The sequence below is a fragment of the Python bivittatus genome, unplaced genomic scaffold (genome assembly GCF_059951505.1).
Source record: "Python bivittatus isolate LINGU-HERP-01145 unplaced genomic scaffold, Pbiv_v1 ctg000560_np1212, whole genome shotgun sequence".
In the NCBI taxonomy this organism is placed as follows: domain Eukaryota; kingdom Metazoa; phylum Chordata; class Lepidosauria; order Squamata; family Pythonidae; genus Python; species Python bivittatus.
In genome coordinates, this window is record NW_028277083.1 from 503,877 (window position 1) to 528,512 (window position 24,636).

General features: G+C 59.5%; 2 protein-coding genes and 1 non-coding gene across 3 annotated transcripts; all 3 read right to left on the reverse strand.

Moving 5' to 3' along the window:
- Positions 1 to 1,244: 1,244 nt before the first annotated feature.
- TRNAT-CGU (transfer RNA threonine (anticodon CGU)) lies at positions 1,245 to 1,316 on the reverse strand. The gene has a single exon. It is a non-coding gene; the product is annotated as a tRNA-Thr (tRNA).
- LOC148214799 (uncharacterized) lies at positions 1,280 to 8,363 on the reverse strand. Its single transcript, XM_088147760.1, has 5 exons — positions 7,867 to 8,363; positions 3,148 to 5,639; positions 2,464 to 2,868; positions 1,897 to 2,346; positions 1,280 to 1,806 (listed from the first exon to the last, which is right to left on the reverse strand). Exons 1-5 carry the CDS (start codon positions 8,361 to 8,363, stop codon positions 1,280 to 1,282), a joined length of 4,371 nt encoding a protein of 1,456 aa, XP_088003886.1.
- A 1,137-nt stretch (positions 8,364 to 9,500) lies between these two features.
- On the reverse strand, positions 9,501 to 24,531 carry CLCN7 (Cl-/H+ antiporter 7). The gene is made up of 25 exons (XM_088147864.1): positions 23,815 to 24,531; positions 21,808 to 21,879; positions 21,614 to 21,685; positions 21,379 to 21,444; positions 20,679 to 20,811; positions 20,209 to 20,318; positions 20,047 to 20,127; positions 19,427 to 19,489; positions 18,992 to 19,075; positions 18,702 to 18,795; positions 18,447 to 18,511; positions 18,245 to 18,361; positions 17,816 to 17,870; positions 17,282 to 17,342; positions 16,035 to 16,173; positions 15,321 to 15,414; positions 14,377 to 14,546; positions 14,099 to 14,150; positions 13,498 to 13,625; positions 13,020 to 13,105; positions 12,657 to 12,789; positions 12,135 to 12,194; positions 11,721 to 11,897; positions 11,283 to 11,363; positions 9,501 to 10,748 (listed from the first exon to the last, which is right to left on the reverse strand). Exons 1-25 carry the CDS (start codon positions 23,917 to 23,919, stop codon positions 10,662 to 10,664), a joined length of 2,385 nt encoding a protein of 794 aa, XP_088003990.1. The 5' UTR covers positions 23,920 to 24,531; the 3' UTR covers positions 9,501 to 10,661.
- Positions 24,532 to 24,636: the final 105 nt, after the last annotated feature.

Consider the following 24,636-nt stretch of genomic DNA (forward strand, 5'->3'; position numbering starts at 1 on the left):
GGCACGTTCCGGCCGCGGCGCCGCCGGCTTCCCCAGCGGCCCCGGCGGGAGAGGGGCGGCCGCCGCGCTCGGCCCCGGGGCGCCTCCCCTCCCGCCGCCTGCAAGCTCGAGCCGGGCGAGCGGGCGCGACCGAACGAGGCCGCCCGAAGTAAAGTTCCGAGCGGGGAGCAGCGGGCACCGGGGGCGACGCGCACCCTGCGGGCGCTCGGACTGCAACTCCCAGAATGCCCAGCCCGGGGGGAGGGGCGGGGCGCGCCGGGGCTCCGGAGCCTCTCCCCGCCCGGCGGGCGCCCGGCACCCCCGCCCTCCCCTTCGCGGCAGGGGGCTCCGCGACGGCGCGCCGGGAGGGACCCTCCGCCCGCCCGCGCAACTCCCGGCCACCGGAGGCGGCGCGCGGCGCCCCGCGGGACGCGCCGTCCCGGGAGGGGGCGCCGGGGGCGGCCGAGCCGCGGCCGCGTGCGGGGGGGCGCCGTCCCGCGGCGCGGCGGGAGGCAGCGCGGGCCCCCGGCCGGCACCTGTCTGGCTGTCGGGCGGGCGGCCGGGGGCGCCGGGCACTTACCGCTGCTCCGCCGCGGGGCTCGGGCGGGGGTCGGCGGCGGCGCTCCTCGCCGCGGGGCAGCGACTGCCTGGCAGGGGTGTGGCCGCCGGGGAGGCTGGCCGGGCCGCCTCCGCCTGCGCCGCTGCGCCGGGAAACTCCCCCTCCCGGCAGCGCCCACGAGGGTTCCCGCGCCCCCCGCCCCGGGGAAGGGCGGCCCCCGGGAGGACTAGCCGCTTGGCTGGGAAGGCCGGGTCCTCCGCCGGGGCTCCGCGCGGGTGGCGACGCCGGCGGCCGCTCCGTCCACTTTCCCGCGTGGGACGCGCCGGACTCCGATGGCGGGACGCGCGCGCTGCTGCCCCCCGGCGGCGGCCGGGGCTGCCCGCCAGTCTGGCACGGGGGGCAGGAGCGCCCGAAGAAAAGGGACGGTGCCTGCCCCGCGACACGCGTGGGCAGAACGCGCGGCTCCGGCGCCCCCCTCCTTCCTTCCTAGCCGGGAAGGCAGAGCTCACGCCTGGGGAGACCGTTGCGCAAGAAGTAAGCCCTCCCACCCCCTCCCCCGGACGGGCCGAGCGGCGAAGGGGGCTCCGTGTCCGCCCGCACGTGGGAACCAGCGCCGCCGCCTGCGGCCGCTGAAGCGCCCTAAAAATGAGCCCCTCCTATTCCTGTCGCCCCCGCCGGGGCAGCCAAGGGCCTGTTGGAACTCGCGAGGCACGGACGGGGTTCGAACCCGTGATCTTCGGTTTACGAGACCGACGCCTTACCACTTGGCCACCGCGCCTGCGTTGAACGGAGCGCTTCGCTCCCATCTAGGCTGGCGCCGCTCCCGAGACCTGCGCGCGCATGCCCCCGCCGGGCCTGCGTGAGACGCTCCGCCCCGAAGCGGGTTCCGAAGGAAGGGCAGGCCTGGCGTCGCGGCGCCTCGCCGCGCAAACGCAGAAAGGGCAGCCGGGCCTTCGTGCGCAGGCGCCCCGCGTCCCCCCGCCGCTCGGGGAGTCGCCGTCGCCGTCGCCGTCGCCGTCGCCGCCCTCGGCCGCGCTTCAGGGCCGGGCTCGGGGCTCGGGAGCGTTGCGCGGCGGCGGTTCGGCAGCGGGTGGCCGCTTCGCGCGGGCTGGCCTGCCGGGAGCCCGCGCTGCGTTCACGCGACGCGGGGCGCGCCCGGCGAGCGGGAGGAGGCCTCGCGGGGTGCGCCGCTGCCTGCGGGACGCCGGACGAGGAAGCCAGGCCGCTGCCGGCCCGGCCGAGCGGGCGGAAAGCAGCCCCGGACTCGGCTGTGGAGCAAACGGTTTAATGGCCCCGGCCCGCCCGCGCGCCCGCCGGTCCCTCTGGCCGGCGGCCCCGGGGCCGGGCCCCCCGCGCGCCGCCGCCGGGCTCGCTCCCGCTCTCGAAGCGCGCGACCTGGGGCACGCGGCCGCCGCTCATGTCCAGGATCCGCTGCGGCAGCGCCCAGCACACCGTCCGGAGCGCGGCGCCGCGGCCGTCCGGCGGCATGCAGACGTAGCAGAAGGGCCGGCGCGGGCGCGGCGGGGGCCCCGGGCCCTCCTGCACGCTGAGCCGCAGCCCGGCGCTCTGCCGCGGGCGCAGGGCCGCCTCCACCTTCTTCTGCAGGTGCAGGTTCAGCTTCTCCCTGGCCACGTCCAGCTCGAAGAAGAGGCTGGCCCTGGCGATGGGGGCCTCCCGCGGCCCGCGCCTGCTCCCCGCCCCGCGGGCGCCCAGGGAAAGGGAGAGCCGCTCCCCGCGTGGTGCCCTTTCCGTCCCCTTCTGGCCGGTCCGGGCTTTCTTAAACCCAGCTTCCTTTCCACCGGCCTTCGCTCTGGTCTTGGGGGGCCCGCAAGAGGGTCGTCTTCCCGCCGCTTCCTTCTGGGAGGCCCTGGCTGCCTTGGCTCCAGCCTTTCGTTCGCCAGCAGCAGCAGCGTCCTTTGTGCTACGAGAAGATGGGAAAACCCTGTCAGAAAATCTCTGTCCGCTCCTTGCTTGTTCAGCTACAGTTATTTCGCCATCCGCCTCTGCTCCTGACAGCGGGAGAGCCGTGTAACGCAGCGTTCCTTCCAGCTCTGCCTGTTGGTTCCCATCTTCCTTGCTTCCTGTCCTTGCTGCTTTCTCCGTGGATGGTGGGAGAGCCGTGTAACGCAGCGTTCCTTCCAGCTCTGCCTGTTGGTTCCCATCTTTTTTGCTTCCTGTCCTTGCTCCTTTGTCAGTGGATGATGGGAGAGCCGTGTAACGCAACGTTCCTTCCACACCTGCCTGTTGGTTCCCATCTTTTTTGCTTCCTGTCCTTGCTGCTTTCTCCATGGATGGTGGGAGAGCCGTGTAACGCAGCGTTCCTTCCACACCTGCCTGTTGATTCCCATCTTTTTTGCTTCCTGTCCTTGCTCCTTTGTCAGTGGATGATGGGAGAGCCGTGTAACGCAACGTTCCTTCCACACCTGCCTGTTGGTTCCCATCTTTTTTGCTTCCTGTCCTTGCTGCTTTCTCCATGGATGGTGGGAGAGCCGTGTAACGCAGCGTTCCTTCCACACCTGCCTGTTGATTCCCATCTTTTTTGCTTCCTGTCCTTGCTCCTTTGTCAGTGGATGATGGGAGAGCCGTGTAACGCAACGTTCCTTCCACACCTGCCTGTTGGTTCCCATCTTTTTTGCTTCCTGTCCTTGCTCCTTTGTCAGTGGATGGTGGGAGAGCCGTGTAACGCAGCGTTCCTTCCACACCTGCCTGTTGGTTCCCATATTTTTTGCTTCCTGTCCTTGCTCCTTTGTCAGTGGATGATGGGAGAGCCGTGTAACGCAACGTTCCTTCCACACCTGCCTGTTGGTTCCCATCTTTTTTGCTTCCTGTCCTTGCTGCTTTCTCCATGGATGGTGGGAGAGCCGTGTAACGCAGCGTTCCTTCCACACCTGCCTGTTGGTTCCCATCTTTTTTGCTTCCTGTCCTTGCTCCTTTGTCAGTGGATGATGGGAGAGCCGTGTAACGCAACGTTCCTTCCACACCTGCCTGTTGGTTCCCATCTTCCTTGCTTCCTGCCTCTTTTCCATCTGCCTTCACTCCTTTCTTAAGGGGAGCTGCGAAATCTGTGGAGCACGTTCGGTCTTGTAGCTCCTCCTGCAGGTTCGCATCTTTCAGAGTCCTGATTTTACCATCAGTTGTTTTCTCCATCAGTGCTCCATGCTTGGTGCTAGTGTTGTTTCTACCGGCTGGTCCTTGTCTTTTGTTAAGAGGCAACACAAGAACCGCTTTCTTAAACTGGATCCCTTCACCTTGTACGTCTGTTTCAGTGCGTTGCTGGGTGGTGGTATCCCTAAGAGAAACCGCCAGTGACCGTGGGGGGTGTTCATCATTTTCAGAGGGAACACCAGGAGCCAAAGTGGTCTGTTTAAAGAGATCTGTGAAATACACATCCTGAGATTCTTCTGCAGGAGCTGGACAGGGGAAAAGTGAGCCCTGGGGCTTTTGTGGCTCTGGGATTAGGAGAATTTGCTTTAATTCAATCCCAGGAGATGAGGGTCTCCTCTTGGGACTCTTTAGGACCATTACGGGAGTGTGCGGCTTCTGTGAAACTTTCTCCTCTGTGCTGGTTGGATGCTCCATCAGCTTTGAAATCCCCAAGGTTGTCTTTTCCATAGATTTTGAATGCAGCGTTGGGATTCCCCAGGTGTAGACCACGTATTTGTGACTGATATTAAGGTCAATGATGCAAAGTGCTTCTCTGGCAACAAAGGAGAGCGAGAGGTGTTTGGGCCTTGGGATTTTGTTGCCAAAATGAATCAGTTTCGGCAGAGGCTTTACAGAAAGAATATTGAAGATGCGGAAGGAATTCTCAACCATTTCAGGAAAGGCTCCCTTTTGAATTTCCACCATTTTGACAGTTAAATGGAAAAGCAGCTTCCTGAGTTTTTCTGGCTCCACCGAGAAAAGAACATAATTCCTTTGGGTTCTCTGGGAATCTCTTGTTTTAAGGCCTAGCTTCTTCCCAGGAGTATAGAAGGCCACTTTTCTGATTTCTTCTGGGTCTACTTTGTGGAAAATGTAGTACCCTTCGGTTCTTGGAGATACCTGTAAAGATTTCATGTAGACAGCCATGGCATTTCTGGGTGGAAGGTGAAGGTGTGCTGGAGCTTCAGCATTGCTCGGTATTAGTAAAACGTTTTGTGTGGGTCTTTTAGGATCCACATGGAATGGGTTTTTCAGAGACTGAAACTGGTTCACAGACTTGGTGACCATGGTGGGAACCCCACACCGTCTCTGAACCATTTTCTTCTTGATGTGAAATTCCAAGAAGCCTCTGCTTTTCTCATCCATTGCCTTTAGAACAAATGGAATTTTCTCTGAGTCAGGGAGCGTACCGGCAGAGTCTGTAGTAACATTTGGCTTGGTGGGCTCTTTCTCTTTTTGAGAAGAAGTTTTGGGGGTGGATTTCTCCATTGTATTGTAAGGTTTCTCTTTCTGCTCTTTCATCCTGATGTCAAGACACTGGAAGGCCATTTGATCCAGCAAGGGTAGACCCAAAGGTTTGTCTCCTGTCTCCTCTTTATCCGCGATCATTAATCTGGGAGGAGAGGTGGTGGCCATGGATGCTGGCATAGCCCCCATGCGGATTTCAAAAGATTTCTCCACCAAGACAACGTGATCCTTTTTTTCGACAGTAGAGCTCTGGAGAATATTTATTTGCGCAAAAGAAGTCTGTGGGGCTCCTTTTATTTCAGGACGTCTTTCCGGAAGCAATGGGGGTCCTTTTATTTCAGGACATTTTTCAGGGAGTAATGGGATAAATGATGGCCCACGTTTCCCTTTCTTCAGGTAAAGATCCTTCAATTCAGAGGAAGAAGAATCAGAGCTGTTGGTTTCTGAAATATCTGAAGAACCTAGCATTGTTGGTGAGACATCTCTAGCTGCACGGCAGCGCAGGCTCATGTGTTTTAGAAGCGGCAAGCAGAAGGAAGAGCCGAAAGAGGAGGAGGAGGAAGAGCGCTTTCCCAGAATCACGTTGCTCCTTAACAGAGGAGGTGGACACGGGTCGTGCTTTGGATACAAGCTCTCCTCTTGACACTCTCTTCCCAGGCTTTGGTATGGCTCATAAGGATCTCTGTGCACCTCACAAGGTGGTTCATAACTAGAAAATAAGAGAAAGCAACATTTCCTTACGTGTTGGACAAGAAAAAAGTATTTCCACTTCCAGATGACCCCACTTAAGAAAAAAACATTTAAGCTGAAGCTGGACTCAGGAGAGGGAAAAAGGGGAAAAGAAGCAACGGTTCACCTGCGTTGAAACCAGCCCTTTCATAACCTTGGTTTGCTGCTCGCTGCATTTCTGCAATATGCATATTTCTTCCCTGCTGGGAAAACTTCTGCCTTCAGAAAATTCTTCAGAACTTACCTTCTCTAAAGCACTGCTGTGAATTGGGAGGCGTGTTTTATGATGCCCAGATATGTGAAACTGCCTGGCCAGCTCCACTGGGTAACCCAGTGCCCCATAGCAACACAGGGGGCCCAAACCATGGCAGCTCCTCCTCGCAGCTTTGGCACCCACAAAGAAGTCTCTCTGTTTTTACCCAAATTCTCATTGAGACTAGCAGAAAATACAGTTGCAAAGAACCCTGGCCTCTTGCAGAGACAGCAAGATTTCACCTACCTTTCAAAATCAGATGTTAGTTGCTTCCCACAAATGCAACTGGAGTCTGTGACAAAAAAGTATATATTTAGAAGTTTATTTTTATCTTAATAATCTACTTATAGAAAATACTTTTAAAACTTCTCTATCAAGTTGCCTTGAATAACTGCCATTTAAAAGAAAAAAACTGCCAATAATCTATCATTTCAGACTGATAAAGAATTGGATTGATAATGTCTTTGGAGCAGTCCTAAATTTGAGTTACAAAACTGCAGAAATTCAAGATTTGGCAAAAGGCCTGTTATGTCAGCAAAATGTGAAAATCTGCTGAGGATGGGAAAAAACGGGAGCGTTCTGGGTGGGACGTCATGGGGAGGGTCCCCTGCGCCATCAGCACCCAGTCACCATACAAAAGGCAACCAATCTCTGGTGAACATTAAAATGATGTTACTGGGGACCACATCTACTCTAAAGGAAGATGAAGTTGGAATAAACGTACGTTTTGTTTGTGTTATTTGAAAGTCTTTTTCTCTCTCCTCTTCAGACTCTGCTTCGGGCTGTGTAATGGAGAAAAAATATTACTGGGTTTCAAATTTTCTTATAGAGTAGGTGCCTTCTGGCATCCTAGAGGCTTGACATACGAGATGAAAATCACAACAAACTTAATAAAATGCATTAGTCGGAAGGGATGCCACCAGATTCCTTCTGGATCAGGGCTACCGTCGTCTAACACGGCCCCAGCACGAGGGGAGAGGAGCCAGCCGCCCTCGGGCACAGGAGCTTCTGGCCCAGCCAGCCTCGACTCTCAGTCCAGGCTCCCTGACCCACTGCCTTTAGCATTACTCCAGATGCCCTGGTTGCTTCTGCTGCCTGCCAGGGTGCCATCTGGCAGTTCTGGATGGGGCTGAGGGCTTTGCTGAGTTGGTGTCTGCGCTCTGGAGGGCTCCCCACAACTGTCTCTTTTTGGTGCCCGCCTTCACCTGCTCAGGCCTCCTCTGGGTGAATGGTGGGTGAACTGGTCCTTGGCTTCTGGTTTCCTTCCCCCAGACAGACACACGGTCACACACTTTTTAAATGGATATGGTTTATATTGTTTAATTTCTGTTACCAAATGTTGTAATTTTATAGTAAACCATGTTGAGATGTGCTTGTATGGGACAGTCAGTCAATCATCTTCAAAAAAGCCATGATGCTCTGAGTCAACTCAGAGGCCCATCTAGACCAACAGTCTGTTCCCCAGGGACCTGTGCCTGGATTAAGCCCAGTCCCCTCCAAAATACAACTGGTCTCAACTAGGTTAAAGGACAACGTGGCCAGTTGTCACTTATCTTCTAACTGCCTTACCAATATTTGGATGACATGTGCTGTGCCAGCAAGAGATGGCCTCCCCGTGGTCAGAGGCAGTCTACCCGTGAAGCACAGCAGTGGAGGGCTACGGCCTTCCTGCTCCCTGTCAGCTCCGGGGGCATCTTGCCAGCAACTGTGGAAACAGGAAGCTGGACTGATGGGCGTTTGCTTTGACCCTGCCTGGCTGGTCCCTTGTTCTCAAGAGGTCGGTCTGCTCGACGCTCACGGAGCTCACCAAAATCATGCATGGAAGTAGAGGTGGTGGTTACGGCGACCGATCTCCCTGCTGCCTCTCTACTTCTCGGTCATTTCCAAATCCAGGGTTTCATTCTGCAGCTATAGGGGGGTCTTTAGTGCAGTTTGCGGGCTGGGCTAAGCTCACAGGCAGGCGGGCAGGAGTGGCTTATTGGTGCTTCTGGTTAGACGAAGCCATAGACCGGAGGGGGTGCGCAAGCTGCGCAGGTCCCCGGGACCGGGCCGCATCAGACAACAGAACGCGCTTAAGCAAACCTGTCTCTTTACCGAGGAAGGCGAGGTCTGCTGCGTCAGGCAGCTCTCCGTGGTGACGGGCTGCCGCGGCCTGACTTGCAGCGTGGCTAGGCAAGAGGAGGCCCAAATTTCAACCACCAGCCACAGCAGCAGCATGGCCGCCCCTGCCAGGGGGAATCCCCAGGAGGACTCGGAGACCCAGCAAAAGCCCAGCTGCGAACATAACGCGTCGTGAAAGTGTAGCAGCTTGTTCCCTTCCGGGCAGGACCTGACAGGACCATCTTTCCCTTCTGCTTCCCCAGCTGTCCTTCCACGGAGGGAAGGCCCTCCGCCGAGGTCCTTCTGCAGCACCAGGGAACTGAGCACCAAAGCCACGTATCCATATCTCATGGTCCCTCTTGCACACTACGTCCTCTCCCCATCTCTACCACCTGTGGGGCGGCCAGTGGGCCAGCTAGGAAAAATGGGCCCGTGGGCCTACCAGATGGTGCCAGCTCTCAGGTGTGTCACAATGTGACCACGGTAAGGGCGGTTGCTAAGAGACTTCTGGCTTTGGTGCTGGGAATCTGCTTCTTGGGGTGGGGGAGACAGTTGGAGCGTCACACATCCTTTCTGCCCCGGCCCCCAATCCCAGAAAGTCATCTGGGGGCAGTTTGATCTCCCCCGCAAATCTTCCGCTCATCAGTCCTTGTCCTACCTCAGGGCGCCGCGGACAATAAATCTACAGCCCTTCAAGTATTGGAAGACTGTCGCCGCGTCTCCCCTTCGCCTTCCCTTCTTTAGGCTACACACACCCAGTTCCTTTCATGGTCCCTGACAGCTTTTAAGCCTCCGAGCCCCTCACCATCTTTGCCGCTCCTTCCGCTTCCTAGCATCCTCCTTGTTCTGGGGCAACCGAAACTCGACACAGGTTCCAGCTGCCGTCTGACCAGCACAACGCACGGCAGAGCTATCGCTTCCTCCAGACCTGACGTTATGCCTGTTGGTGCTGCCCAAGATCACATTGCTGCTTTTGGCAGGTGCAGCTCATATTTAATCTGTGGCCTACCAGGATTATCTGCGATCTCCTCCTCGGAAGGATGACAACTAAGCCAGGCCCCACCTATCCTGCACCTGTGCATCTGGTTTTCCTGCCTAGGGGCAGAACCCTACATTTCTCTCCACCAAACAGCATTTTGTTGGGTAGAGCCCAATGTCTATCAAGATCCTTTGAACCCTGAGCCTGTCTTCTAAGGGTTGGCAGTCCTCCCCAGCTTCGTGTCATCTGCAGATTTGAGGAGCGCTCGTTGTCTAAGTCACGCGTGAAAACGTTGAAGAGTGCTGGGCCCAGGACAGCATTTAAAGAAAAAGATGGCCTGACACATGGGAACCCCACCTAATCAAGGAGGTTCAAAATCGAGGGCCCATGACAGGAGAGAGATGCTACTGGTGTTTCAGCCAGGGCTGCATTCTTGGATTCCGTCAGTGCAGAATTATTCTTCTCAGAAGGTGGCCAGAATGGAAAAGGTAACTTTATTACCATCAGACACAATATGGAACTTGTGCACTGCCACAACACTGTGCAGGTGGAGTTGCAGCACAGAGAAGGTAGCCCCGCTGCCCAGTTAGTCCTTGGATGGGAGACCACCAGGGAATCTGAGGACTGGAGGGTAGATGGGAAGTGGAAAAAGCACCAGAAACCTATGCATTCAAAACACAACTGGAGCGAACTTAAGTTTTACCCCCTTACTCTCCTCCATCCACACAGAGCCTTCTGGGCAGGGCAGGGCCCAAATAAACCAGGCTGGAGCAGGGATGCGTTTATGAAGGGGCCATACTATGCTTTAATACCCGCTGGCCTTGGCAACCAGGCTTCCCTGAAGTGCTTTGCCCTGACTTGCAGGACGCATTTTTCTTCTGGCTCCGTTTCTTGCGTGCCCCATCCCTCTTCAATCCATGTGGTGGCACAGCCAGGGCAACAAGAAGATCCAATAGAAGGAGGGAGAAAAAGCTTGTTCATGTTTATTTCAGCACAAAAAAAGGACTTTTGAGGTGCAGCTGTGCAAGCCAACCTGTGCACAATGCCATCTGCACACTTCCAAGTGTGGAAACAGCCGGCCCCATCCTGATGCTCTGTGCACTGGTGCGAAGACCAGCCTTGCTTGGTCCGTTTCAACCACAGAGAGAAAAGTGTGAACACCTGGAAAAGAGCAAGTCTGGGGATGACCCCCAGGCCAAGCGACCCCCCCCCAAGCTGGAGGGAAGGGAGCTGATGCAGCCAGGGTTTTGAGCCTGCTCGGGACGGTTCCTGTGTACAAGCGGCGTGTCCTTTTGCGGCTGGTGAGGGTCTCCGAAGGCACAGTTGGTGAGTGCTGGGCTGGGGAAAGCTCGCTGAAAACCCATGAGCGAAAAATACAAACGAAAATACATGCCAAGCCCAGGTTGTAACAGAAATGGGTCTACCTGGCGCCACCACTCTCTGGAGCCCCCCATGTCTCTGCGGAGCTCACAGCAAACCCCACCCCGCACAGGGCAGCTGAAAAAGGGTGCTGGGGAGAGGGGAGCACCAAGGAGGCCAGAGGAGGGGGAAGCAGGCGCCCAGCTGACGGGGCATCTGCACTGGGTGCCCTGCTGGGCCCCCCAAGAACAAGAGGCAGAAGGCTGAAAGTGCCTGACGCACAACACGAGTCTTGAGCACCCTGAGCAAAGTCACGTCTTAGCCAGGAGCATCTCCTCGATGCCTTTCTTCCCGAGCCGATAACGGGCCAGGTCCTTCCGGGTGACCAGCCCCACCACCTGCAAGGAAAGAGGGGCACATGCACTCAGGCTGGGCAAGCAGCCCCTGCCTCTTGAGGGGCAAGGCGATGATCCCAGCAGCTGCAGAAGCAGCTCCCTTAAAGAGGGAAGATTCCTCCGGCGGGCCAAAGCACCTCCAAGGGCTGCCTTGGGACGGATCAAAAGAACTCCCCACCCCATCTCCATCTCCATCTCCGGTGGCGTGGCCTCCCCAGGCACAAAACCCAACCCTCTGGAAGGAAAGGATTTGAGCTCAGGCATTTTAGAGCCCCTGCACTCAGTCCCCCCACTCCCCCGGCTTTCTTCTTTTCCAACTGTAAGTTTAGTGGGGCAAGGAACGAACGCTGGGAAAGAGTGGGGAATCCTAAACCCTGGCCGACCAGCTTCAGCTCCCAAGGCGGGTCCTGGTGCACGCTCTGCCACGCTTCTCAGACGAGCTCCGTGCAGACACGCTGGCTGGCAAGAGTCCCCCCCCCCCCCGCACACAAGCCAGGCTCTCTTCCTCCCACACCCGAAGGACGGCAGGTCGCCTACCTGGTTCTGATTGTCCACGACCACCAGGTGGCGCAAGCCCAAGGCTCGGAAGAGCTTGAACACCCTCGGGAGAGAGGCCTCCTGCAACCCGAACCCGGGGCTGGTCAGACGGAGGCGCACATACGCGGGACAAAGGCGCCGGTGACAGTGGCCCGGGGGCCCTCCCCTCGCCCTGCTCGCCAGGGAGCCTGCCCTGCTCCCCCTCCGACTGGGGGACGAGTCCAACCCAACCCATCTCGCCAGCAGGCACGACCACCCAAGCCTCGGGCCGAGCCCGGTGGATCAGCTCACCCGAGCCTGCCGTTCCTGCAGCCAGCCAAAGCAAGGTGACCCCGAAGCGAGATGCCCGCTCCCAGCTCAGGAGCATTGGGCTCCCCCCGCTAAGCCTGGCCACCCCCTGCAAACGGGAGCCACCCGACGCGCCCCGACCCACTTCACCTGCGGCACGGTGTACGGCGAGGGATTCATGAACTCCGTCAGGTCCATCATGCACTCGCGCTCGTCCTGGGAGACGTGGATTGACTGAATGGGGGGGAAGCGGGGGTAGGCGTCCCGGAAGTCCTTCAGCTTCAGCCGCCGCTGCCGAAGAGACAAGCTGGCACGCTCCACAAAGACCTGCATGGAGACGGGAAGCATCACGGGGGGGAGCGCCACAAAAGGCCGAGGCAGGAAAGAACCGACTGGGTACCCCTCCCACTAAGAGCCCCCAAGCACCACTTGAAAGCGTGACTCTGGGACGCTGGCTGGAGAGCTGGCAACTGCGGGCACCGTTCTCTGCCAGTGTCTGCGCTTCCCACACCCCAGCCCAGGCCCCCTTTATCAGACAGCCCCCTCCCTGCCCCCAGGCCCCACCTTGTGCTTCAGGAGCACGATCAGCTGTGAGCGCAGGATCAGGCCCCGCAGGCCCATCATCTGCAACGAGAGAGGTGTTCATGGGTCACAGCACAACCTGTTTTCTCCCCCCCACAGGCAGGGATTGCTCCCGCCCGCTGGGCAAGGCAAAGAGGTCTGCAATGGGAAGCCCCGGGAAACAGAGGGGCCCGCTCCGGCCCAACCCTCAGCCGACGCCGGACTGCTGCTGCTCCTGCACCCTTCGAACTGGTTTATCACCAGGTTCTGCTTTTGATTAAAATATCTGCGAGGCCACTTAGGAGACGAATACCGGAACGCAGGACTGAAAGACTTCTACGCCCATCGGGATCCTGCCGGCAGCAGGCCTTGCCTGTCCCAGGGCCAGCAGCTCCCTGGCATTTCAGAGAGGAGGCGGCCCTGCTCTCAGCTGAGGCCCCTAATGCCAGCACCTTCCGCCTGCAAAACCACTGAGAAGCCCTCTGCAAAACCGGGGCGCCAGGCCAAGGCAGTCATTTGCCCCACCTGGTCGTTGCCAGGGACACTCTCAACAACAGGAAACCCATTGTGGTTCGAAGCTGCATCGCTGAGGATATCCACGATGGTTCCCACTTTCTCGCTCTGCCGCAGGCAGGTGACCGGGGTGCTCATCACTTGGCTGCCGGGAGGAAAGCCGCAGGTGAAAAAAGCCCGTTCTCGGCCGGACAGATGTCGCCCCGCCGAGGCCGGCAGGGAGCGCCAACCCTGTCTCGAGAAGAGGCCTTCATCCATGTGCAGAGACGGTGGGCCTCAGTGCCTCCCTCCGCCACACGGGTCTCCTCCAATCCCCTTTCTCTGCACCAGCCAGGCCTGGAGTGAGCCAAGCGGGGCGCTGACTGGTCAGCTTACGTGGCAGTGAACGAGTGCGAGGTGACCGGGGCCTCCCAGTGCAGGAAGGGGACGCTCTGGAGCTGAATGTGCATATCGTACAAGCCCTGGAATGGGGGGGAAACGGGAGAGAAGTGGGTCAGCCCAGGCAGGTCTGAAGACGGGAGACAGTTGCGATACAGAGGCTGAGGGTGGGGGGACAGAGCCACGCTTCGCCAGCAGAAGTTAGCCACCTGGTCTGCTTTGCAAAAATGATCCAGGCTTTCAGAGTGAATTGTTTTTGCGGAAGAAGCGCTGTGTGACGTGCGATGACGGTCCTGCCAGACAGAATCTGGAAAGTACACGCTCCAGTCGGGATGGGGGACTGAGTCACAGAAGGGTCCCGTCTTGTCTGAGTCATACCAAACTGGGGCTCGAGGATGGCGCTCTCCCAGCCACGGGCGTTTCAGGACAGAATGTTTCTGGGCAGGAGGATCCATCTGCAGCGCTTGCCTCTTACCTCCACAAAGAAGTCCCCCACTATCTTGGCCGTCATCAGGACAAGCATGATTGGGAACCCATAGGTGACGTTGCCCGTTGCTTCCATCATAATGACTGTCAGGCTCAGCGTCATCCTCACGATCCCCCCTGCAAAACAGCCTGGCTGGTATTTCTCCCTCCCCCATGACAGGCCTCTGCTTCCCTGTCAGTTACAACTGGCATTTGGGCCAACGCAGCCAGGAGCCCAAACAGCCAGGAAGTTGCCTTACGCAGAGTCATTTCCATCCAACGCCCCCTCGATGCCCTGAATCCATCCCATCGATCCCAGCCAAAGCGGCCAAAGGGCCCGGGCTGGGGATTATAGGAGTTGCAGTCCAAGCCATCTGGAGAGCACCGCAGATCCAGCCGGCCCCGCAGCAGCTTTCTGGTGCCTCTGCACCTCGGGTGTCCCGCGCACGCCCCCAGCCCTGAGCTCTGCTCCTCCGCAGCAGGAAAGCCCAGAAGGCCCTTTTGACCCCTGAGCCAAGGTCCCCACACACCGGAAGTCAACTCTGCTCAGGCACAGCCAGCACCTTCCTCCTCCCACGGAGGCACCCTCGCCTTGGATCCTGCACACTCACCCAGCTGCGCTGCTGCTCCCATCAGCGCGTACTTCCCCGGGTCAGCCCTGATCTGGAAGGGAGAGAAGAGGTGGTCAGTACGGCAGCTGGGGGCTCCCTCCGAAAGCACAGGGGAGAAACCGACCCGGGATCAGCGCAAGGCGACCCAGACCAAGGTCTTGGGCCCCAGTTCGGGCCTTGGCCCCTGCAAGGGAACTCCTCCTTTCTGGGGCCCCCAAGAGATCCAAGCTCTCAGGCTTCTCCAGGCGTCTGTGGGGAAGAGGAGCCACGAGCCTTACCCAACCGCTGGCAACGTAGGGCAAGGAAATGCCAAACAGGCGGCCCCAGGCAGCGCCGATCAGGAGGGAGGGGATGAAGACGCCCGCAGACACCGTCAGCCCGTAGGTCCAGCAAGCCAGGAAGAAATACACCAGGGTAAACAAGCCCAAGGTCATGGGGTCATAGGTGCCTGGGTGGGGACAGAAGGCGCTCATTCCTCTCACCCCAGAGGAAGCTCCCCTCGGTTCCTCAGAAGATGGGCCGCCCCCTCCCTTTTCAGTTTCCTGCTCCCTCCATCACCCACCTACCCATCTGAGAACAAACACCGCGCCCCCGCCCCGCAATACACCCACAGGGCCCCTTTGGGCTGGGAAACAGTCCTGGTGCCTCCTTAATTAAAACAGCATCTGCGTTACAGCAGCCCTGCCAGCAAACGCGCCTGACCAGACCTGGGTGTTCTGAAAACACAGATGGCGTCCTCAGTTTGCCCCACGTGCTAGAGAAACATCCGGGAAAGGGCTATCAAGCCACCTGGCAGAGCCTTCAGACTTCAGCAGCCAGATGGGGGGGGGGCGGCGGCAGCAGCCTGCTCGCTGCGAGAGCAGAGAAGTGACAGAAGCTGCCGCTTCTCATGCAGCCGAAGAGACCTTTCTAGGGAGACGCACGGAAAGCCTGCCTGGCGCAAGAGGCCGCAGCAGAGGCCTCGGAGCCTGAGCAGGGGGTTGGGGAGCTTGCGAAGGGGCAGGGAGCGCAACCCTGGCGGCAGGTCAGTCGGGGAAGACGCGGAAGGCTGCATCGAGTTGCCCGGGTCTGCTCGGTACCCCCCGTGGCTGCTCAACTGTGGTCCAAGGCTTACTCAGCACCAAGTATAAATCCGGCCAGTAGAGTGTGCTCCTGATACCATGCTTAGGGTAAACTAAGACTCAGCCGTATCCACACTGCTCTTGCAACAGAGGCGGCTGACCTGGAGGGTCATGGAAGAGGCGGACAACGCTCTTCTCGGGGGTGTTGAAGAAGGCAGCGGCCATGGAGTTATACTGCCCATCGGGGCAGAAGAGCTGGTGAAAAGGAAGGCGGGGAGGAAGAGGAGAAGCCGCGTCACTGGAAAGCAGGGAAAAGCACAATCTCCACATCCCAGGGGAGCCTCAAAACTGCAGGGACTGCATCGAGCCCTGCGGCCAGCCCAGCGACCCCACCCCGCACATCCCCTCCGTGTTTCAGACTCTGAGGAAGAGGGACTCCCCGCGTTCAGGCAGACAGAGCAGCTGCCGAATCGCTTATACCAAGCCAGGGGAGGGGGGAGCCACCCAGTCAGCAGGGACTGCAGCAGCATAAGATCCTAGGAAAACAATAGCAGTGGTAATAATGGTAACAACACAGCAGTTCTTCCTAATCTTTAGCCACCCCCCTGCTTTTCGTGTAACTGAAACTCAGTGGTTCAAGCCTTATTCTCCAAAGGAAGTAAGACAGTCCGTTTTTTCCATTTATGCAATGCTATTTGTAAATGGGGAACACACGCCTGCCCCCCCCCAGCTTCCTGTCTGGTGTCTGCAAGGACTTCTTTGCCTGCTTGCACATCTGTCGAGCCCAAAGACGGGGCCCCTTCGCCAGCAGAGCACACCTCCTTCCCGCTCAACACCCCTCCCCATGGGAAAACCCCCTCCCAGCGATCGCCCACCTGCAGAGGGTAGGCCATGCTGTTGTCTTGGAGAGGCTGGCAGTCTGCAGAAATGTAGATTAGGACAAACGCGATAGCTGCTGTCACGGCCCCCACCAGCATGGACTCAATCACCTGCAGACATGGGCGATGGATGTACCTGGGGAGCCAAGGTGCCAAACCCAGGTGAGCCAGAGGCTGGATGGCACACTCACAAACAAGACCAGGCCTCTGCAGCCACCACGGGACACGGGGGGAAGAGCAGCTCCGGGTAACACAGCCCTCCTCGCCCACCTGCCCCAGGAAATCAGAGTTCCAAAATTCTAGCTTCTTATCCCTTACTGCAGATACACGCAACTTTTCAGTAGCCGGGGAGAAAACCATAGAGAAGATCCCTACAATACCATTCCAGTTTTCTACTAGCTGCTGAACACATCTGACATCCGTGCTTGGCCTGCGCGCAAGCGTGCCGCACATAACAAGTCCTTTGATCTGCGTCCTGAAAGGAGCTCCATTGGGTGCCCCTTTCCAGACTGCCTCCTTGGGTGGCTGGAAAGGGGAGCTGTTTTGCTCCTTCCTGTGAAAGCAAGCCAGTCCCAGGGAAGGAGAGCGTCGAGGAAGCAAGCGGGAGGCCAAGGAGGGCAGGCGGCTGCCACATTTCAAGAGAGCCAAGACAGAAAGCAGCACTGCAGGTTTCAGCTCAGCCGCTGCTCAGGGATGGAAACGAGCCCCTGAACGGCTCTTCCAGCCAAAGCTACCAGCTTCCTCCAGCGTTCTGGATGGATTCCCGAGAGCCCCACGAGGACAGACACAGCTTCACAGCTGGAGCTCGCTCGGCAGCAGGACGAGTTAGAAGGTCCCTCGCCACTGAACTATCTGAGCCCGGCTGTATCTGGCAGGAAAGGCCAACAGCAGTGCCTCATTGTGGTCACCGTTGTTGCAACGGCCGGACTGTCCAGATTCCCTGCTTTGAGTCTGCCTGGCCAAGCAGCAGCCACCAAGAACCCTTTGCCCACCCCTTGCCCACAGATCTGTGTCATGAAAGGCACCCCAAGGAAAAGCAGCGGATTTGGGTACTTGTGCTCACAGACAGTCAGAAGCGGCTTTCCTGCACCAAGAAGTCTAGTCCTTCCTATTGGGAATCTGTCTTCTGCATGAAGGGAATCTGCAGGAAGCTGGTGGTGTATTTAAAACTCAGAGCTCTCCTGCACCCCACCCATGCCCCCAACAAACCCAGATTAAAGGGCCAAACTCTGCCAGGGTCTCACCTGATCCGGAACATTGTCAGCCAGTAGTTCAGAGCATTGAACATGGCTCCAAGGATCCCACCTGCAGCAGGAAGGAGGAAAGAGGTCAGCCAAAGGCAGGCTAGATCAGGAAGGGGACTGGCACTCTGCTTCTAGGTTGTAAGGCATGACAGCAGAATCTTGAAGGCCCGGGTTTCCCTCCGTCCCCTCTTCTACCACGATCTGGTCCCTGAAGGACACACTTCATATCTGCAGGGTTTAGGAATTCAGGCTCTTGACAAGAGCTGGGTTATGAACAGCAGAAGAGGAGAGTCTGGAGCTGGCAAAGCAGAGATCTGTTTTGCCCTGCAAAAAAGCACCGCTGATAAACAGCGGGCCGGGTGGCCTTTTGGGCTCATGGCAAACGCAGACTCTCCCGTGAGACTCCCCATGCTGTCGTGTGACAAGCAGCCCCAACACCAGCAGGGCCCTTTTCTCCAAGGGCCCAGTCCCCCAGCTCCCAAGCAAAGTGCAGGCAAAGAGAAGCCGGATCTTCAGGCCAAAAAGGTTTCTTACCTAACACCCCAATGAAGATGAAGATGGGGATTTCTTGGAAAGTGTATCCCATTTTCTAAAACAACCAGAAAAGAATGAGCGCACAGGAACCCCAGGAAGAGTAACGCGGTCAGGGACCCAGCAGCTGCCTGGCGCTGAGCTGCAACCGAACCCTCAGCCAGCCGATTGGTCACAGGAGGCACCACGGCTTCTTCCGAAAGGCTCTACGGCTCCACTGCTCGCGCTGTTTCGCAAAGGGACTTCCAGCGCCAATCCAGTAACTCCCTGGCGCTGCACCCTGCTCAAGCCGTTCTGGTTTTCTCTTCCCCCAAAGAACAAAGAAACAGGACGACCAGGCGGCACCTGCTGGGCCTGGAGCCTTGGTGGGAAAGGCAAAAGTGCAGCCAGGGTGGATTCAGCGGCTCTGGCAGGCGCGACGGCGGCCCCTACCTCAGAATCGAACCTGCCGAAGTTGATGAGGCCCGGGCTGGAGAGGTCCAGGGGATTGCCCTTGTATATGCTGAGAACGGAGTTCAGCGTGAAGGTGGAGATCATGGAGGCAAAGAACTGCGGGGGGAGAGAGGAGAGAGGCAGCAGTGAGATCCCGCTGGGGACGTGCCCCCTCGCCCCCCCGCCCCTCCCCGGCACTCACGATCCGCCACGTCAGGAACTGGTTCCAAAAGGAAGCGCCTTCTTCCAAGCTGAAGAGGACCCCGCCTGTCAGAGAGGGGGAAGGGGCACATGTGAACGGGCACCATCTCCCTGGGCGGGGGCCAGGCAGCCTGGGCTGAGGAGCCCTCCGTGGCCCTCACCCCCCAGCTCTTCTCCTGATCTGACTGGGTGCCCAGAGAGAGGCCCCCACCTTTGCCAAAGAAAGGCCCAGGGAGGGAGAAGGAAGGTGCTTTACCAACAGGGGCCCCAAAGGCAGCCGAGACGCCAGCAGCAGCTCCAGCAGAGACAAAATCCCGCTTCTCCGTGTCCCTCCGGAAATATTCAAAGATCTGCACGCACACAAAACGAGGAGCTTGCATGCAGCCAGGACGCCCGGTGCCCACAGCTTGCCACACCCGGCCTCTCCTCCCTGCTGGCCGCCTGCCGGGGACGGGACCGAAGCTCCCAGCGGCCGCCCCGAAGGCCAGCTCCAGCCCAGACCCTGCAGCGGCTGCCTCCCAGATCTCGCAGGGTGAAGCTACTGACCCTGAAGTCCCTCTTCAAGGAAGTCGAGCGACCCTGAGAAATCCCGGCTGCGATCACAGCCCCCGAGTGGATCATCGGCCCTTCCTGGAAGCCAGGGAGCAGCACTTAGAGGCTTCAAAGGGGCTTTCAGGACAAGACGGGGAGTCCTCATAAACGGACGCGAGGGGAGGGGGTCTAAAGCCCCCCAGCTAGGAATGCCAATTCTCGCCCATCCTCACTTGCTAGTCCACCCAAACCAGCAGCATAACTGGCTCTGAGCGATTTCTCCCTTCTCCAGTGAGCCTGTCTGGCCCGAAACCAGGTATCAGTTCACCCAAGAGCAAGTGCCATGGCTGAACCGGGGTCGGCGGGGGGGCGGGGGGAATTTCCTAGCACACAATGGGAAATAGTGTCAAATCACCCGCACTGGGGCAGCTCCCTCCCCTCCTTCTTTACCTTCCCCACTGCCAGGCCTCCGACCACGGAGAGAATCACGCCGCAGACTTTAACCATCAGGGTCTGTAAGGGAAGGACGCAGACGGTGCTCACTTGGGGGGACTCTGCTGTCCCCTCCAAGTGGGCAGCCACCGGGTTGGGCAGATGCTAGACTCCACGCCCATCTTCCAGGCCCTTGCCAGAAACATTTCTGCGCCATGAAAGGCACGCTCCTCCCTGACTCGCTTGCTGCTTCGGCCGCCAAAGCTGGGCGGTGCACACGTGCACACAGCAGCTGCACAAAGCCGAGAATGTACCTGCCTGCCCCAGGCTGTCCCTTTTCACCACTTTTTCCTACTTTCACTGATTTTTTTTTACTTCATTGTATTTATTATACTACAAACTTTCAATGCAAATTATTGGTTTTTTAAAACGATAAGCACATGTGTCTCTTAAACCAATTTTTTCCCACCTCTCTATAAGCAACCAGCCCGCGTTCCTTACGGTTCAAAGTCCAGGTAAGTTCTGCACAGCCACAGGCTTGTAACTCCACACAACAACTCTTCCTCATCACAGCTAGAGTCGGTCTGTGTGTGCCCTTGCAGGAGAACCACAACCCCGCACAACCCTGCGCCCCTGACCTTCAGCCGCACCACGTGGGGAATCTTGACTCCGTTCAGGTAGCACTTGATCTGAGGAATTCCGCTGCCGGCCGCCACGGGCTGCAGAAGCAAAGGACCCGGTCAGCAGGGGCTCTGCCGCTACAACAGGGCGGGGGGTGCAGAAGCCGAGCCGAGCCTTACCTCCAGAAACGCCACGATGATGGAGCCGGCCATCACAAAACCGGCGTTCACTGTGGCCCAGAGCAGCAGAGAGAAGGAGAGGCGTCCTGTCTCAGTGAATTTGTCAATATCTGGGCAAAAATAAGCTTGAAGGAAAACAACCCAGCCGGAGATTTGGCTTGCCGTATTAGGATAACAGTTTGCTTTTTAGTTTAGCATCTACACTCACAGATCTGCTTTTATCATCAGCGGATGAAGCCAAAATGGCCCCATCCACAGAGATGAGATTGCAACTGGCGGCTTGGGGGAAGCAGTTCTCCACGGCCCTCCAGATGCTACTGGCAGAAAAGGGGGAAGGGTGGGCAGAAGCGGGCAGGAAGGGCATATCACGGAAGAGGACTGGATTCCCCCGCAGCCCCCCTGGGAGCGGGGAGGCTAGAGCCACCACATGCCTCATCCTGGCTGCGCCCCGCCAGGCCCCCCAAGGATACTGCCCTTCACCAGCTTGTACTTGAGCCCAGCTAAGGTCTCCACCATGATGTCGATGAAGCAGGCAACCAGGCCCGTGAGGATGCCAATCATGGCACAGATGAACCAGCGCTGAATTTCCACCGTCCGGAATGCCTGCATCGGAAGAGAGCTGATCAGAGCCCGGCCGTTTCCCAGGCAGGCTTTTCTGCCCAGAACGCAGCCCGGGCTTTCTGCCCTCGGCCGTTGGCAAAGCAGGGTTCTAGATCTGCGGGGCTTCCTCACCTCACGTCGTCTTTTCCCTGCAAGTACTTCACGTGGGTAAAACAAGATCTCCCACCCCTGGTTCTATGTGGGGCTGGGGCTCCCCCTCCCTTTCAAGCCTTGGCCCAGCCCTTGGCCCCCTCCAGCTTCCTGGGGAGCGCTGGCAGAGCTGATTGGGACTGGGGATCCAGCACTCAAAACTGCACCTGGCTGCCAGAAGCACATTTTCAGTCTCTGCCACAGCACTGGATGAGAATAAAATTAGGCAGCCAGGAAGACCTCCACCTGCCCCCCGAGTTCCTTGAAGGAAGGGAGAGAGGAAACTGCAGCAGCAGCTGCCTTCGCTGGGCTTCCCTTGAGGAGCCAAGGAAGCCCAGCCATGCCTGATGTTTTGCCCCAGAGAGGAGGGGAAGAACCCAAGACCACCCAGTCTCGGATACCCGGGAGAGGGGGACTCACCGTGTGGTTAATCCTCTTCTCTTCTTCCAAGAAGAGCTGGTTTTCACAGTTGTCATAGTCCAAGCTCTGCAGGCGGTCAAGAGATGGAGAAACCCTTCAGGGGAAGCGGGGGTCCCCAGCCCAGGCGAAGGAATGCCAGCGTCACCTCCCAGGTCACTAGAAGCGGGATCCCCTTCCCGGGATCCCACCAACCCCACCCTTTCCCCAGGAAGAAGGTTACTTCAGGGGCACTCACTTCGTACTTGAGGGAGAGAAGTTTGTCATTGTGTGGAATCTCGCTGGGCAGGGACCGGGAGGCCTCCGTGTCCTGCAAGGTACCGGAACGCAGTCAATGCCGCAGCACACAAAACCAGGGTCCTGGACGTAGCCACGCTCCCGTGCCCCACTTCTGCCTGCCCCCCTCCACCTCCCACCAGGACCCTTGCTTACCGGGCCCTGGTGGTCCTCAAGATCCACGTTGCTCAGGCGCCCAAATCGCGAGGAAGAAGAAGAAGGGGTCAGCTGCAGAGGCAAAAGACAACTCTGTCAGTCGCTTGAGCTGTTGAGCTTCATTTTGGGGCTGGAGGAATCCAGGGGCAGAAAGGCTTTATCCCTGGGATGCCAAATGCGCCTGAAGGCAGGGGCAACGGGGTTTTCCTCATCGACAGCATCTTGCAGCATGAACAGTTCTTACATTTCCTCTTTCAGCACTTGGCACGTGACATTCCAGCAGGGAACGAAAGGCTTCATTCTGCTGGCGCTGTGGGGGGCGGGGGGAGAGGCAGGAAAGGATTCGTCCCGGAGAAGTCACAGGGAACAGGTTCAAATATTCCATCACGCTGCTGTGACTGAACGATGCAGGAGCCCAGGCAGACCGATTAAACGCTCGGAATTTAGAGCGACGTTTTAGGCAATAAAGAGATTGTTTTATGTAAACTCTGTGTGTTGATCGGATCAACATTTTGAAGGTGCCGAAAAAGAGCCCAAGCAGGCCAGTGGCCAGCAGAGCAGCAGCAGCGTCTTCGCCACAAAAGAACGTGGCCTGCAGGAATTGGCAGCCCCCAGACCCTTCCTCTGAGGGGCGGCCTCTGCGCCAAGAGACGCAGGCCGCACCCGATCAGTCCAGCTCTAAAGTTAGCAACGAGAAGGGCCATCTCCCACAGGACCCCAATGACGCTTCTCAGAGGGGCCTCAGGGGTCTCTGTGCTCCAAAAGACACGTGTGTCAGATCCGTGGATGAGGCCTTCTCAGCTAGCTTCCACGCCAGACTCCACTTGCCGCGGCTGCTGTAGCCTTCATAAACATTCACCCTGACCACAGACAGTAACAGCCAAGGGTGGGGAAGATCCGTGGCTAGGCTGGGTGGGGGAAGGGATGGGAGCTGTAGTGCAGCGCATCTAGCACACGCCGGGCAGGCAGGGCTGGAGCCATCAATACCGGGATGGGCAGGAAAGGCACCCGCCCTCCTGCAAGGCAGCTCCCCACGGTCCGGCCTCGCGCGTCCCCTTTTCGGTCGGACCATCCGCAAATGTTCTAAAGCAGCGAACCGGCAAGCATTTTGACAGGCAATGGATCTGCCAACGAGGGAAGCCTCCGGATAGAAGGAGAAGGGCTATTGGGGGGCGCGGCGGCAACCGGCTGGGAGAGCCCCCAAAGGCTTGCCTCGGCCAGCCAGCGAGGGGGCAGCAAGAGGCCTCGACTCAAACTTTGCAGGCCCAGCCGAGACACCCAGAAGCCTCTGCGATGCCCAGCACCCTCTCCGGGCCCAACAGCAGCTCCCCCTGTGCCCAGAGGCCGACGAAATCGCCAACGGATTGCCAGAAGCCAAGGGTTGTCTCTGCCAGCCGCCACTTGGGGCCCCTCCAGAAACAAAGCCGTCCTCCGAGGGCGCGGGTGGCACGAAGGGGGGTCCCTTTGCCCCGAGCTCCGCCTGACCGGCCACAGGGCTGGCCCTGCGAGGCGGGCCGGGCCGGGCCACAGACTCGCAGGGACTCCGGGAGCGCTGCGGGACCGTCACGGGTGGCACAGCAGAACCTTGGCGGCCATCGGTCCCCGCTTTCGACCGCCGCTTCCCCCTCCCGCCGCCCCGAGCCCAGAGCTCGGGCCCCTGGGCAGGGGAGCCCTCTGGTCCTCTTCCCCTCCTCGCTTGTCGGTGGGAAAACTCCGAAGCGTCCCTCTGCCTGCAGCCAGGCGGCCCTGAAGGACGCCACCTTGGAGGGACGTGTCCCTCTAGCTCCGGGCAAGGGGCTAGTCCTCGCTGAGGCCCAGGTCAGCTTGCCCGGAATCCCGGAGCCGCGCCATTCCCCGTAGGGAGGGAACGGCACTCTGCGCACGCCCGAAGCAGGTCCGGCTCCTGCCCGTCGCCCTCGGGAAGCCCCCGACCCCCCGCCCCGCCCGTCCGCGGGCTCAGCCCCCCGCTGCCCGCGCGCCGGGCTTCCCCTCCCCGCCAGCGCTCACCTGCCTGGCCGCGCCCGCGCCGTTCAGCAGCGGCGTGGTCTCCCCGCGGCCCTCGGCCTCTCCCTCCCGGCCGGACCACGACACCCGGTTCGCGACGTTCGCCATCGCCGCTGGCAGGCCGGCCCAGAGCTGCGCGGCGGGCGCGGCGTCGGTCAGGTGACCCGCTCGCAGCTGGCGGCGCACGTGACCCGGCCGCCTCGCCGCCCGGAGCGTCACGGGAGATGGAGTCCCCGCGCGCCTGGCCGCAGCCGCAGCCGTAGCGCCCGGGCGCCCTAGGGCCGCGGGTGGCCCGTCGCGCCGCCTCCCTGCAGGGGGTCCGCGGGCGGCGGTCCTCGGCTGACTCGGGGCCACGCCGGAGCGGGGCTTTCCGCGGCGCGCGGGCCGGGCCGGGCCCCTTCCTTCCCTCGCCGCCCCAGGGCCGCCCCGCCGCAGCCTCGGCGAGGAGGGGAAGGAGGCCGCCTGGGGTCCGCCGGCCCTGCGCGGCGCGCCCCCGCCCCCGCCCCGCGGGCAGCCTTCGCAGCCCTTCCTGGGGCGCCTTTCGGCCGGGGGAGCAAGACGGGGCGCCGCCGCGAAAGGGCCAAAGGCCGCCGCGCGCGGCAGGGCTGCCGGCTGCCGGCCGCGGCGCTCTTTGCCCCCGACGGGCGCTCTCGGCCGGGACGGCCCCGCCTGCGGAACGGCGGCACCAGGCGACCTGCAGCGCCCCGAAGACGGGCGACGGCCGCGGGCGAGGCCGACCCTTGCTCCGAACCGCCCGGTCGGGAAGTCGCGCTCCTAAATCCCGTCGCGATAACGCTTTTCACTCTCTAAGGGAAAGCGCGGAGC

Excerpts from the sequence above, each read along its gene's own strand:
- LOC148214799 (XM_088147760.1), bottom strand. The coding sequence starts at position 8,363 with ATGAGATATGGATACGTGGCTTTGGTGCTCAGTTCCCTGGTGCTGCAG. Across the intron at positions 5,640-7,866 it reads CCACTCCTGCCCGCCTGCCT|TTATGAACCACCTTGTGAGG; the intron begins GTGAGCTTAGCC and ends CTTATTTTCTAG. Across the intron at positions 2,347-2,463 it reads CAGGGTTTTCCCATCTTCTC|CGAAGGCCGGTGGAAAGGAA; the intron begins GTAGCACAAAGG and ends CCAAGACCAGAG.
- CLCN7 (XM_088147864.1), bottom strand. The coding sequence starts at position 23,919 with ATGGCGAACGTCGCGAACCGGGTGTCGTGGTCCGGCCGGGAGGGAGAG. Across the intron at positions 17,871-18,244 it reads TCGGCAGGTTCGATTCTGAG|AAAATGGGATACACTTTCCA; the intron begins GTAGGGGCCGCC and ends TGGTTGTTTTAG. Across the intron at positions 13,626-14,098 it reads GGGAGCAGCAGCGCAGCTGG|GGGGGATCGTGAGGATGACG; the intron begins GTGAGTGTGCAG and ends GCTGTTTTGCAG.